This window comes from Physeter macrocephalus, chromosome 12, assembly GCF_002837175.3.
Source record: "Physeter macrocephalus isolate SW-GA chromosome 12, ASM283717v5, whole genome shotgun sequence".
In the NCBI taxonomy this organism is placed as follows: Eukaryota; Metazoa; Chordata; class Mammalia; order Artiodactyla; family Physeteridae; genus Physeter; species Physeter macrocephalus.
Window position 1 is genome coordinate 66,403,740 of NC_041225.1, and position 15,040 is coordinate 66,418,779.

At 37.3% G+C, this 15,040-nt stretch overlaps 1 protein-coding gene across 18 annotated transcripts in view; it reads right to left on the reverse strand.

Annotated features, from left to right (window-relative positions):
• Window positions 1–15,040, reverse strand: part of NRXN1 (neurexin 1) — a 1,147,673-nt gene that overhangs the window by 627,243 nt on the left and 505,390 nt on the right. For all 18 annotated transcript variants that reach the window (XM_024118772.1, XM_024118771.1, XM_024118769.1 and 15 more), the window contains one exon: window positions 6,885–7,323. In XM_024118772.1, coding sequence (XP_023974540.1) covers window positions 6,885–7,323 — 439 coding nt within the window. The remainder of the gene's footprint in view (window positions 1–6,884; window positions 7,324–15,040) is intronic.

Sequence of the window (15,040 nt, forward strand, 5' to 3'; positions counted from 1 at the left end):
CATACTCATAGCAATACATGTATACCTATGAGTTTTAAAAATGATCATAGACAATGCTGGGAAGTTGTAAATATCAATCAAGTGATGTGTTTTGTAGCAGTTAAACTACTACTTTGCAGCAATTCCCCAGATTTCCGCGCCGCACTCCACAGTACCGGCCACTGCGGCTGGTGTGGTCAGCTAAATGCCTATTTCCTGAGGATGCACCTGACACCCTAGTCCAGGGTCTGCCCCTTGGCTGGGTGGGCCTGGAAAGGAGATTTAGTGAATTTAGAGAGAGAGGTTCCACCTCTCAGAGTCTGACTGATATTTACCAAGCCCGTAAGACCAATGTATAAAATAAGAAGGCCAAGTTATTAATTCTCCACGAGAAATTAACTGTCACAGGATATGGAATGTTTCTTTAGGGAGGTCAGTTTATAATCCAAATGTGTATTTATTCATTTATGATGGGAGCTTTAATAATATTAGCCTAGGATGTTCTGACACCTCCGCCCCCATCTCAATTAAGATGACCTGCTTCTATCTCTATAGCAGGGGTGAAGTAGTCAAGTCCCTTGGGCAGTGCTTAGATGGGTACTGCCAATGTTTGTCTCTGTGACTTTCTTTTCTACAGACACTGTATATGTTAATACATTTGAGTCCTACAACCCTGCAAACCTGGTTAAGGTGCCTCTGCAAAGCTCTGCTCTGATTCTTAGATGCTCTTTTCACAACTCACAGAGAATAATTGTTGTTACTTGGATACTTTTGAGTGAAAAAGAGTTTATGACATCATATTAACCAAATAGTCTGAAAAAGTAAGTTTGTACTTCAATTGCGACTATATAAAATATACTCACATGTTAAAAAACTAGAGGAAAATATGTAAAACTGAAAATGTTTTAAATGGGAGGGGAAGGCAACAGATGACTATTTCTTTTAAAACACATTCAGAATAAATAAATATAAGGATCAATTTAATAAAATGTAAAATAACTTTATGCAAAATTGACTCCATCATCAAATCGTCAAATAATTGATAAATTATTGATAAGGTATTTTAGTCTTACCGTGGATGGGTAATGGTTTATGGACATGGGTACAAAATAAAGCATTATACTTTTACTTAATGTTATTTCAAACGTCTGCAACAGGCTACTAGGTAGAAGCATGGGAGGAATGTTTATAATCAGAGGGCAAATTCAAATCAAGGCCTAAATGGAGAAATCGTCTAACGGTCGTTCAAGTAGAAATGCGTAAGAGTGGAGATTCATGAATGGTATACACAGAAATCAGTGCTGGTAATAGATAGCTAGAAAGTGCTGTTCACATCAAACAGCGATTACTCTAAACCTCTAATTATGTACTCGGGAGAGAGCCTTTTGCTTTTCCCTCTGTAATTTCTAGTTTTAAACTGGAACTCTATGACTTCAAATCTCAATGGCATCTTAGCTGTTAAATGTGGGCTTACCCATGAATAACTGCTGATACAATCTGCTATACCCTGCTGTACACAAGTAGAATTTGACAAGAATAATGAGTTTTCTCTTTGATTTCAATGTGTAATGATGGTTTGCAAAATAAATAAATAAATAAATAAATAGACTGGTAGTTTGCTGTAAAAATACTTGAGAGGATACCCTTGACTCAGCCAAACAGCTTAACACAAATTTAAACAATATCCATGCCCCAAGAAAACAGTCATTAATCTCCTCCTAATTTTAGCACAATGCTTTAGTTAAATACCTGGGAAGCTGTCTTGTGTTGAGTTTGGGAGCAAAAGAGAGGCAAAGGGGAACCCTGGAAAGGGAGGAGGGGTTGGTAAGAAAATGTTCAGCTGTATGTCCTGCAAAGTTTGCAGAGTAATGAGCCCCATCAATCATATTTATTAACTCGGTAACTTAGGGGTTTGGCTCTGTTAAGTAGCTATACAATCTATGGAGCATATCCACTTTTTGTGGCACTCAAACCATACACTCTGATCCACAAAATCAGGCTGGCACTTGGTATGGTTCCTCCTTTGCCAATTTAGTGCAGGATCTGAAAATGCCACTTGTGGCCTAGTCCACTTAGCCTCCCACGGCACCAGTCATAGACTAAGCCGGCAACGGAAGAAACTACACTGCGCGGAAAGACTGAGACCAAACAGTATTAGTCAAAGTTTGGGAAAGTGCTTCTTTCTTTCCCCAAGTCACAGAATGGAAGAAGGGACATATAACCCAATACAATTAATTGTGCTGAAAATGAAGTTCTGGAAAAGTATCCAGATGAAGACAAAATTTCTTATCAAAGGGCTCAGGTACCCACCTTTTAGTGAACAAAGGACAGAAGGGCAAGTAACCAGAAAGATGGACATCCTGAGTGACTATCTTCCTCGTCAGTAGCATGCTTACTGTGGCTGCATATCCCAGCCCTCAGAAAGGAGTGAATGCTTTCCCTCAGGATTAATGTTCCTTCTACCTACATGTTTGCTAAATGATATCGGGAGCTCAGGAACAAGCAGGAATAGCAGTCCTGTTCTCATAAAAGGTTGTCATTTTTGTACGAGGTTTATCACAGTTCTCTCACAATTGTTTAACTTCCTCACCGCATTTTTTTTTTGGACATCTGGGCTTGGAGGATGGAACTGTATTCATGAAAGAGGAACAGCACCTATTATCCTATATTGTTTAAACTGCTTTCAGGAAGTAATGTAATTCTTTAAAAAGTTGTATTTATAACTAAAAGAGTGCTATTACTCTTCAAGAGTAATGATGATGTTACTATTTTTAGAATACTGGGGTGGGTTGGAACTGAGCCATTCACATGTTTGGTTGTTTTTTTTTTTTTTTTGCGGTACGTGGGCCTCTCACTGCTGTGGCCTCTCCCGTTGCGGAGCACAGGCTCTGGACGCGCAGGCTCAGCGGCCATGGCTCACGGGCCCAGCCGCTCCGCGGTATATGGGATCTTCCCGGACCGGGGCACGAACCCGTGTCCCCTGCATCGGCAGGCGGACTCTCAACCACTGCGCCACCAGGGAAACCCCACATGTTTTTATTCTTTATTTTTTCTCACACCAAATATGTATTGAGCAACTGTTATTGCCTAAGAAAGCACCAGGATATAAACAAAGAATATAGTCCCTGTCATACATGGGTTCCCCTTATAAACTGGGGAATATCAAAAATTCAGTCTGTCTACCAAATACAGTTTTAACACTATCTCTGATAAGACAGCCAAAATTTATTAGCATCAAATTAATGACCATGGCTTTTAGTCCTATTTACTTTAGTATGGTCAATAAGAGAAGGAATAACTCCTACATCTGGGCTCCCTCTACTTTAATAATGGAGATAACATGGCTCATTAAATGTTTTTAAATATTCAGCTAAGGAGGATCCCAGGCAAATCAATAGATAATGACCTTCATTGTCTATGAGTCAGAAATCAGCCCACATTGCCCTCTTGTCATATAAATATTGTTTCCCACATTATAGTAAGAGTAATGTTCATATAGCCTCTGAATATAACTGATGTGAAAAATGGATGAAACTATTTCTTGAAATTCTATGTTTCTTAATTTTAACTGAGCTATAAATCTTAGCATTTCACTAAGCCTAACTCAGAAATATCCTTTAAGTAAAATAAAAGCTAGTATAGCTATTCATTCAATCTTTAAAAAGCTACTTTATACCAAACCAATGCAGTGTGCAAATAAGAATTAATTAAAATAATATATATAAAATATTAACAGCTGAAGTTATGAAAATTACATTAAGCTCCCTTGAGCTAGGCCAACATAAGGAGCTCTCTTTTTTTTTTCAATTTAGTAAAGGCAGAACGTGGTTTAGTGAATGAGCATTGGTTTTTATACTGTTTGTTCCAGTTCACTAATCTGAAATCATAATCGAATAAAAGTACTTTACCGTCAAAACACAACCAAGCATACTAAATCTTTCTATTGGAATCTGACAAAAATCCCACATTTTGTTTATCTTCTTTCTTACTGCAAATAACACTTTCTTAAGGCATCTCTTTCTTCTTCCCATCCAGCATTGAACTTTGTAAATTAAAGTTGATATTTTCTGCTCTGACCTTTTCCAATGAGGGTATAAACAGGGCAGTTAATAAACTTTTGGTTATTTGAATGAATTAAAGAGCTCAAACAGCAAAAGTAGATTTTCCTTGGCTTGAGGATTAAGGTATTTATCTGATCCTTATTGTAATAGGTCATCCAAGGAACTTGGGAAACTAATTAATTGCACCACCACTTAAGACTGGCAAGAAATATCCAGGTATAAATCATCATTCTCAAATGAATAATGAATGGTTTTATTTTCCTTTTTATATCATTTGGCATTTACTAAAATTTTGACATTAACCATGTATTTCTTCATATAGTTAGAAAATACCTCATTGATCTTAAGTGTAGTATTTTTTGCCCCTCTGAACTTCCAAAAGATATCCACTTAATTAAATTGCTATAAAGTACGACTAAAATTATATATATTCTTAAAAGTCATTTTCAAAATTTTATTCTAGATGTATTTCAAGTCAAGTGATAACATCCATAAGTTAATATTTCAAAACACAGATTCGTCCATGTTCCCATCCTCCTTTTAAGTCTTCTGTCTGAAGGTTCTTAAGTAGCAAAGTAACTGCTAACTCTGGCAGAAACAGGCTGGGGGAAGCCAAAGGGAGGCCCTCTACTGCCATATTTCTGTATTCCTATCAATAAGCTCTTCTCAGCTTAAATCAGAAAAACAAAGAGGAATCCAATTCCTAATGGAATCAGTATAGTACAACAGACAAAAAAAAAAAAAAAATCTTTTACTGTCTACTCTCAGTTATCTAAGATACTGGAGAAAAATGACAACATAGCACAGATTGCACAGAACGGTAACTAACCTTCCTTTTGAACATCTTTAGGGAAATGAAAGAATGTAGGGAGACCAAGTTTCCAGAGAGGGATGAGTCAGAAACAGAATCTCCAAGATATCTTGGGGATCAGAGTAACAGGTTCTGACTGTCCTTCAACTCTCCACCCTCACCCCTAGTTCCCTCCCAATTTTCATGCATTTCATCTCTATGTTAGTGGGTAAAAAAGATATTTTTAGGAAGGCAAACACAATCTTCTTGATCAATAAACAGGAAAAGAAGGCATGAATAATTGTAAAATAGGAAACTGCTCTGCTGCAGAGAAGCCAGAAATAAACAAGTGACACAGCAATCTGTGAAAGGAGTGCGAGGAGAGCTCACCCCAGGGCTTCAGCATGGCCCTTTTAAACTAGGATGGTCATTACAGATTCTTGGATCTGAAAGAAGTACTAGGTGTCATCTGATCTGTGGTTCGCAAATTTGGCTGATTGTCAAGTCCCCAGAAAGTTTTGCAAAAATATGGTATGCTAGTCCCCATCGCTGTTGATCCCCTGTCACCGGGTCTAGGATCCACTGAATACTGGGTCCTTCTCAACATGCTTTACAAAGAAAGAAATCCAGGCCCATTAAAAAATGCCTAGGCCAAGCTTACCCTGGTATTTAGTGGAAAATCCAGAGTGAATGGTATAGTACAAAAGCAAATAAGGGAGTGGGGGGAGAGAGAGGAGGAGAGTGGCCAGGTTTATATTCAGCCATCTTCAATTATAAGAAGATAACTTGATTTTTTTTTAAATTTTTTAAAAAAATTTGTTTATTTTTTGCTGCATTGGTTCTTCGTTGCTGCACGCAGGCTTTCTCTGGTTGTGGCGAGCGGGGGCTACTCTTCGTTGTGGCGCGCAGGCTTCTCATTGCAGTGGTTTCTCTTGTTGCGGAGCACGGGCTCTAGGCGCGCGGGCTTCAGTAGTTGTGGCACACGGGCTCAGTAGTTGTGGCTCGCGGGCTCTAGAGTGCAGGCTCAGTAGTTGTGCCACATGGCCTTAGCTGCTCTGCGGCATGTGGGATCTTCCCGGACCAGGGCTCGAACCCGTGTCCCCTGCATTGGCAGGTGGATTCTTAACCACTGTGCCACCAGGGAAGCCCCGATAACTTGATTTGTAAGTGAGAAGGACAATCAGCATGAAAGCACAGGGTGAAGAAAGTAAAAGACATAATATATAGTTATAGACCTGAAACAAATGGCTTCTCTCTCTCTCTCCCTCTCTTGCTCTCTGGGTTTCCACAAATGCTATTTCCTTTGCTTGGATGATTCTTGCCCCCGCAGACCTAATGCTGCTCAACTCCCTACGCCCCCTAATCTACTTTCACATTTCAGAGTAAGTAAACGTTATTTCTTCAGGCCTTCGCTACAAACATCCTCTCCTTCCCCCACCTCACATGCACGACTCCAGAAAAACAAGTGCAACAAAAGGAAGCCAGAGAAATGAATTCCTGTTGGTGGAATTCCAAACCTCTTTCATCAGAAAGGGAAGCTATTTGGAAGGCAGCGGAGTTTTGCCTGCATCCTTGAAATCCTACTGTATTCATTAAAGTGTTTTTGATACCATAGACCCACCTTGGATAAAAAAGTGTACTGTATTAAACTATGGATTTTATATATGAACCATTGAAATTTTTTTCATATTTTATATTTGCCACTTCAAGCACCTCCAAACATCCAATGATACAAGAGATAATTGGGAACACAAGAACACTGAATTTTGTCGTTTGCAAATTCAAGATAAAATTTCTTGCAAGATTTGCCACTTGATTATCCATTTAATGTTCATTTAAGAAGTGATTCTAGAAGCCATTTGAGCATTTGGGGTTTGATGCCCAACTATGATGATTAATTAGCTCCTTCTGATTCTTTTATGATGTGAAACAGAAATAATAACAATTTCCTTTACCCTAAAGACAGAAATGCAAGAACTCTTTAATATGTCTTGGTTTTAATCCCTTAGGAGTGGTGTTCCAGCAGATAAACAGCATAAAAAATGATAAATTACCTGATCGTCCGTCTCTTTGGAAGTCCACATGATACCACTCTCCATCATTCACCTTCTTCTGTAGGGCTTTGATTTTGATTGTACCTGACCCCATGTCTAGGAGGAGGTAGAGGTGGCCATCCAGCATCTCAATAGCAAAGAAGTCAACCTTTATCATCTGTGGGTGCTTGGCATCTTTTTGGTGCCGTGGTTTGCCATGACTAAATAAGATGAGGCCATTTGGCTCTGTTGTGCGGAAATCAAATGATATGGAGCCTGTTTTCTTTGCATTCCACTTAGGCAAAGAGACGAAAGATTCTGGGGTTTCAAAGGTGATTGGGTCCAAAGTTGCAACATTCTCACATTTAAAGGCCACCACTCCATGAATCTTCATCTTCGGGTCTCCTTGCTTGGCAAGTCGAGATAATTCCAGCCTTACATCATTATTTTTATACACAACCTGTAGGCAGAGGATAGCAGTGAGAAACTGGGCCCATATTTTAACGTTTCGAACTTGTCATCAGTTCATGTAATTTCCAAGTAGATTATGAAAAGACATACAATGTTTAGTGCCTTTGGATGTATAAGACAGCTTTTTTAGCCAAATAAAATCCAGGTATCAATTTATTGAACATAACTATTCTAATCTAATTTCATTCAAATAATGTGTACACACACACACACACACACACACACACACACACACAAAGTACCAGTAGTTAACTCAAATAACTTGAATAAATCTGCACAGAACTTTCATTATTCCAAGCATGTATAGAACCATTTGCTTTTGTTAGTTGGCTATTATGCTTTGTTTATTAAATATAAGTACTGAGGTTTTTCAGTTTTGCCATCACTAAAATATTTGAAATTAGATACTTTTGTATACCAGTAACCTAAAATACAGGATCTCTTCTATGGTCTATATATCTATGGTGCATATTAACTTTGTAAAACCATCACAAGTTGAGGTAAAAAACATCCTGAATTTTCTCAGAAAAATCATAAAATATGACTAAGATATAGAAGCTCTCTCTTGCCCTGCCCTGCATTAGTAACTGTTTGAAAATGTTAGCTAACGCTGGAACTTGGTGTTTATCCTAAATCCATTCAGTCTATATTACTAATGTTCCATTTCACTTTTAATGTATACAAATGTGGAACAAAGTTTGTCCTGTACCCTCATTTCCAAAGGCATTTCATCTAAAGTGGCTGGGTAGTTCTCATTGCTTGTTAATAGTCCTAGGGCTTTTGGGGGACTCCAAATAGTACTTTGGACAAATCCACTGGCAGGGCTCAAAATATCATGCATCTGCTATCACATCGCCTTAATAAATCCGTAGCTATTTCAACATAGAGATTCATACCCTTTCTCTACAAAATCCATACCATGGATAATTACATTTCCAAAAGATATGTCATACAGACTTAAGGATAAATTAGTTATCTATGTCCAGATAACTATCTAAATTCTTTTACGAAGGCACTCGAAATTTCACAGCAGCCAACACTGTCAGTTTCTAAATTCATTTATCCATGTATAAAAATACACTTGCATAACAGAAAAAATAAGCCTGTGTCTGATTAGTGCTATTAAGTTAACCAGGTCAAGACAGCTGTTATTTCTTCCAAACCCATGACCAATCAACCCAATAGTGTGGCCGATTAATTTCCTGATAGGATTTGTTAATGGATACTTTATTTTTTAGAGTGATTAAGAGTGCAAGCTCTGGTATCAGACTCCCTGAGCTCAAATTCCAGCTCTAGCACTACATAACTGTATGATCTCTACGCTTTGTTTATAGAGACATAATACTTTACAGGATGGCTATAATGATTACAGAAGAAAATGCATGTGAGAAAATCTACATGGCAAACAATCCAATGCCAAGCACATTGTAAGATTTTAATAACATCAACTACATCAAACTGCATGATAATAAATATCATCATCTCTTTATTATCATCTAGGAGACACAGATATATTAGTTCTAAATTAATCCATTATGAGAAAATGTTTAGAAATTAAGCACACTCATATAATTGGTGTTTTTTTACATGATTTGTGCCAACTAAATAAATCACATCTTTTCAGTGCTAGTCCTGGTGTTTCAGTTTACCTTTATCTTGAAGAAGGATTATTATAAAGAATACCATATCCCTTATTCTTTGAACAAATATGTATAAAGGTTTAACAAGCATCTATTGACAACAAAAGAAGGGAAAATGAACTTAAGCATTAACAAAAAGGAATTAGATTAATTCTTAAACATACTTCCTAGAAAAGAGAAAGAGCTATTAAGCCTTGGGAAAATTGATTTAGGATTGCCTTTCTTTGGGAATCTTCAGTAGTGGCTAAAATGCTTTTCATGGATGATTTTCCAAGTTTTATAACCTCTCACCATGATTTTCGAGCTACCTAAACCTGTATATTTGTTTTCATTTTTTCCTGGTGATTTATATTTTAATATATGGATATTCCTTTCACATAGATATTAATCAGGAATGAGTATTTTCTGATCCAAATGATGCAGATGGTAATGCTGATCAATGCTAACACATCACCATGAAATAGAACCACAGCAATGGAATTGGATGTTTCTGACATGAGCAAGTAAATATAAGGCAGGATATATTGCCTCATGAGTCCCACATCAGCTACCAAAAAGTTGAAAAAATGTAGGGCTAGGGCAATTGTAGGTGAGAATTTCAGTGACAGATTTATAATCTCATGAGTGAATTGGGTTCCCTGGTGATTCAGTGAGGTTCAGGGAAATGGAAAAGAAACATAAGGATTCCCTAGATGAATCCCTAGTTTATGGGGTGTAAACTACTTTTAGAGTAAAAACACCTGATTTAAAATTATCCAGGGGTAGAATAATTTTCATAGAAGAACTATCTTGAGGAGAAGCACAGTGTGTTTTTTTTTCTTATTTTGTATTCTTTGAAAGGCAACTCTAGAAGACAGAAAGGCAATATTGGATAGGCAGGCTGATAGCTCTCAGATCTACACAACTACTTCAGCTGACCCAGATCTCATAATCACTCTACTTTTCTAAAGTTAGACTTACTCTTAATATGACCTGAATATAGTTCAATTATAAAAACAAGTAGCAGCCAGTAAACACTCCAAATCTTTTTTTTTTTGCTTCTGAGATAATATGGTTTCCAATCATATATAATTATTCATATATCTTTTTTTCTTATTTATGTTAAAAATTGTAATTTATTTAATAGTTTCAACTTTCAACAAATCTCCTTACACTTTATCATCTTAACAATTGGTGATATTATTGCACACCTATTTGGATCTTTTTATGGAATCAATATTTCTTTGTGGATACTGATTTTCAGTTTCTTTGAAGAGTAATTCAAAATGTTGAATTTCCCTTCCCTGCTTCATGAAATTATACCATAAATCCCAAAGGAATAGAAACATAAAAGGGGTCTTGGGTTTTTTGTTATTTATTTGCTGGGTTTTGTTTGTTGTCTTTTAGCTGCCATACAATTTCCACACATTGCTGTGATGATCTTTTCCCTTTCTTCCAACATTTGTTAGAATTTTCAAAATGTCACTCACACTTAAATGGGCAAGAAAAGGAGTAGTATGTTTGTGTTTTTATATGCCTAGGCTGGAAATCTGAGGTAAACAGTCACTGAGTATTTTATTTGATCTTGATAATAGTCCTAAAAAGGCAGGGGGAGTAAATAGGCTAAAGAACAGAAGTTTGGTAGTCGATACAGACTTAGTTTAATCACAAAGCTTTTACCTAAGTCAGGCTGCCTAACCTCTCTCTGTCTCAGTTTCTTAATTTCTAATACAGACATCTAAAAAGGAAAGGCATGTCAAATCCATAAATCCTTGAGCTTTTTTCCCCCTCAATCTCTGTGATTTGAGGAAGTGGTAAAAGATTCCCTATTGTTCCTTCTCTTTGTCTGGCTTTTTCCAGTTGTGGTTTTGATGCCAGGATATCGTTCCCTATTCTGAGATGTATTGAAACCTGTATTCCATTAGTAAAGAGAATGTTCACCACATCTTCAGGTACACAGATATGCCTCAAGGATTATATCTATCTAAGGTTTGTACAGATGGTATTGAAGAACTGGTGGCTGATAGATAAATCTCTTTCCACAGGAGGTAAGTGTGTGTGAAATAAGCAGATCAGTAGGAAAATATTTGCCACTCAGATCATGACCTTTGTTGTTGTTGTTATCAATATGTTTTAGCTTAGAAGTCTTAATGGGGCTCTTGAGTTAATTAAATTAATTAACAGGCATTGATCAAGACTTTTCATATGTTAACTATGAGAGTAGGAAGGGTGGTAAAATAGGCGCTGAAGTCAGAGTTGAAGTTCTATGCAGAAATCTTGACTCTGACATGACCCTCCCTGAGAAAACATGAATGACTCCTTTTAATCTGAGTCTTGGTTTTCTCTTTCATCCTTGGAAGCAATCACAAGTGAGGCCTAAGAATCTGGTTCTCAAATCAGCTTTCAGAGAAAATTCCAGCTCACCCTCTTGCAATCCTGTGACTTTGTGGAAGTCCTTCAACCTTGCAAAGGCTCAGTATTATCTGTAAAATGGGATAATAATATCTACCACATTAGGGTTATGGTAAAAAATGAATAATAGGGCTTCCCTGGTGGCGCAGTGGTTGAGAGTCCGCCTGCCGATGCGGGGGACACGGGTTCGTGCCCCGGTCTGGGAGGATCCCACATGCCGCGGAGCGGCTGGGCCCGTGAGCCATGGCCGCTGAGCCTGCGCGTCCGGAGCCTGTGCTTTTAATAGTTTCAACTTTCAACAAATCTCCTTACACTTTATCATCTTAACAATTGGTGATATTATTGCACACCTATTTGGATCTTTTTATGGAATCAATATTTCTTTGTGGATACTGATTTTCAGTTTCTTTGAAGAGTAATTCAAAATGTTGTATTTCCCTTCCCTGCTTCATGAAATTATATCATAAATCCCAAAGGAATAGAAACATAAAAGGGGTCTTGGGTTTTTTGTTATTTATTTGCTGGGTTTTGTTTGTTGTCTTTTAGCTGCCATACAATTTCCACACATTGCTGTGATGATCTTTTCCCTTTCTTCCAACATTTGTTAGAATTTTCAAAATGTCACTCACACTTAAATGGGCAAGAAAAGGAGTAGTATGTTTGTGTTTTTATATGCCTAGGCTGGAAATCTGAGGTAAACAGTCACTGAGTATTTTATTTGATCTTGATAATAGTCCTAAAAAGGCAGGGGGAGTAAATAGGCTAAAGAACAGAAGTTTGGTAGTCGATACAGACTTAGTTTAATCACAAAGCTTTTACCTAAGTCAGGCTGCCTAACCTCTCTCTGTCTCAGTTTCTTAATTTCTAATACAGACATCTAAAAAGGAAAGGCATGTCAAATCCATAAATCCTTGAGCTTTTTTCCCCCTCAATCTCTGTGATTTGAGGAAGTGGTAAAAGATTCCCTATTGTTCCTTCTCTTTGTCTGGCTTTTTCCAGTTGTGGTTTTGATGCCAGGATATCGTTCCCTATTCTGAGATGTATTGAAACCTGTATTCCATTAGTAAAGAGAATGTTCACCACATCTTCAGGTACACAGACATGCCTCAAGGATTATATCTATCTAAGGTTTGTACAGATGGTATTGAAGAACTGGTGGCTGATAGATACATCTCTTTCCACAGGAGGTAAGTGTGTGTGAAATAAGCAGATAAATAGGAAAATATTTGCCACTCAGATCATGACCTTTGTTGTTGTTGTTATCAATATGTTTTAGCTTAGAAGTCTTAATGGGGCTCTTGAGTTAATTAAATTAATTAACAGGCATTGATCAAGACTTTTCATATGTTAACTATGAGAGTAGGAAGGGTGGTAAAATAGGCGCTGAAGTCAGAGTTGAAGTTCTATGCAGAAATCTTGACTCTGACATGACCCTCCCTGAGAAAACATGAATGACTCCTTTTAATCTGAGTCTTGGTTTTCTCTTTCATCCTTGGAAGCAATCACAAGTGAGGCCTAAGAATCTGGTTCTCAAATCAGCTTTCAGAGAAAATTCCAGCTCACCCTCTTGCAATCCTGTGACTTTGTGGAAGTCCTTCAACCTTGCAAAGGCTCAGTATTATCTGTAAAATGGGATAATAATATCTACCACATTAGGGTTATGGTAAAAAATGAATAATAGGGCTTCCCTGGTGGCGCAATGGTTGAGAGTCCGCCTGCCGATGCGGGGGACACGGGTTCGTGCCCCGGTCTGGGAGGATCCCACATGCCGCGGAGCGGCTGGGCCCGTGAGCCATGGCCGCTGAGCCTGAGTACTCAAGTAAAGAGTAGTTGCTCTTATTAATGTGGTTGTTATCATTATGAATAACAATATTATCATTCTTCCAGTGAATTGATGGAGTTGTACAATCTAAACGTTGTAACAAGGGTAACAGCTAACAAGGCACATGGTAGATGATTGGTCAGTGTATTAAAGTAATTAATAGAGCTGCAAACAGTAGGATCAAAGAGATCAAAGCAGATTAGGACTTTCTTTTTTATTCTGATAGCTCTATTGTAGTTTGAAGTACAGTGAAGCCTTTCTTTGCAGATGAGGTTTCTCAGCCAGAAAATATATACAGGACGCTGGTGATCCTGAGAGTTTCACTTTCACTCATGAGAGGGGTTTTATGTCAACAAACAACAACTACCCACCCCAACACTTCAAGAAGAATCAATTGCGATTTATGGAGGGTTTACTTTCTGCCAGCCTATGTTACAAGATACTTATATGTATTATATGTTTATTCCTCACAAGCAACCTAGGAAACAGGTAACATTATCCTATTTTATCAGTAAATGTGTACAGAGATCACTGAATGTCTTTCATCATGACCGTGTCTAATACTCCTTTTGAATATCTAATGATGTTAACTACAAACTTTGTCTTTGTCTCAGCAAGAAATTTCACTTAGTTTTTGATAGCAGTTGCTAAGTAGGAGATTCACAATCAAACAGCTATTTGCCACCATGCAAAAGAATGACCCTGTTATAAATTACATGGACTGTTCTAAAAAAAAAAACAGTATTTTCTTTCCATTTGTCCTGATTAAAATCTCTCTAAATGAATCAAATGTCACAATTAAGCAGAGGAATTTTTTCACATGACTATTGATTAAAACGTCTTTTCAAGCCCAGTTTAGGCAGAGGGGCTTATTTCTTTGTTTCCAGGACTATAATGTTGTTTTAAACAGGTATGACATTTAGGATATTATATATACAAATATGTATACATATGTAGATGCACAGTCCTCCCTTGGTATCTGTGGCAGGACACTCCCACCTTACCCCATATCAAAATCCACAGGTGCTCAAGTCTCTTATATAAAATGGCATAGTATTTGCATATAACTTACATACATCCTCCCATATACTTTAAATCATCTCTAGATTACTTGTAATACCTGATACAATGTAAATGCTATGCAAATAGTTGCCAGTGCATGGCAAATTCAAGTTTTGCTTTTTGGAACTTTCTGGTATTTATTTCCCTGAATATTTTCCCTTCTTGGTTGGTTGAATCTGTGGATGCAGAACCCACAGATAGGGAGGACAGACTATATTCTATAAGTCCAGGAGGTTTAAGAATTAATTTAAGGAGACTGTTTTAGTTTTACTTTTTATTTGTTTTAAATGCACTTAATGCTTTTATTCTATTAAGAAAAAGTCAGAATATTTCAAATATCCAAATTTAATTCTTCTTTCTTCCTGTCTGTGATCTGTCCATGTACCATCTATTCATATCAGTGTGCTCATTACAAAATACAACCAAGAGTTAGCCAGTAAGTGAATAGTATAAGGACCACTCAGGCAAGTAGGAAGTAATGGCATTTGTTTTGCCATGACCTAGATAAGAAGCAGCTGGGAAAAGGACATAAACTGCATCACAACTTTCATCCCTAACATTAACTTATTTATTATTTTGAAATGATTTTTCAAACCCCACTCTTTAGATTTAATCAGGTAAGTACTTGTTAGGTAAGGTACTGAAGAAAATGCAATTTTAATCACTTCCCTGTGCACACGCTCAGTCCAATAAAATAGGGATCACTGAGAATACACCAGTTTAATTTCTCTTGAATATTTGCTATATATGGATGTGTAAACTATATGTGGACACAGACACATACACACACA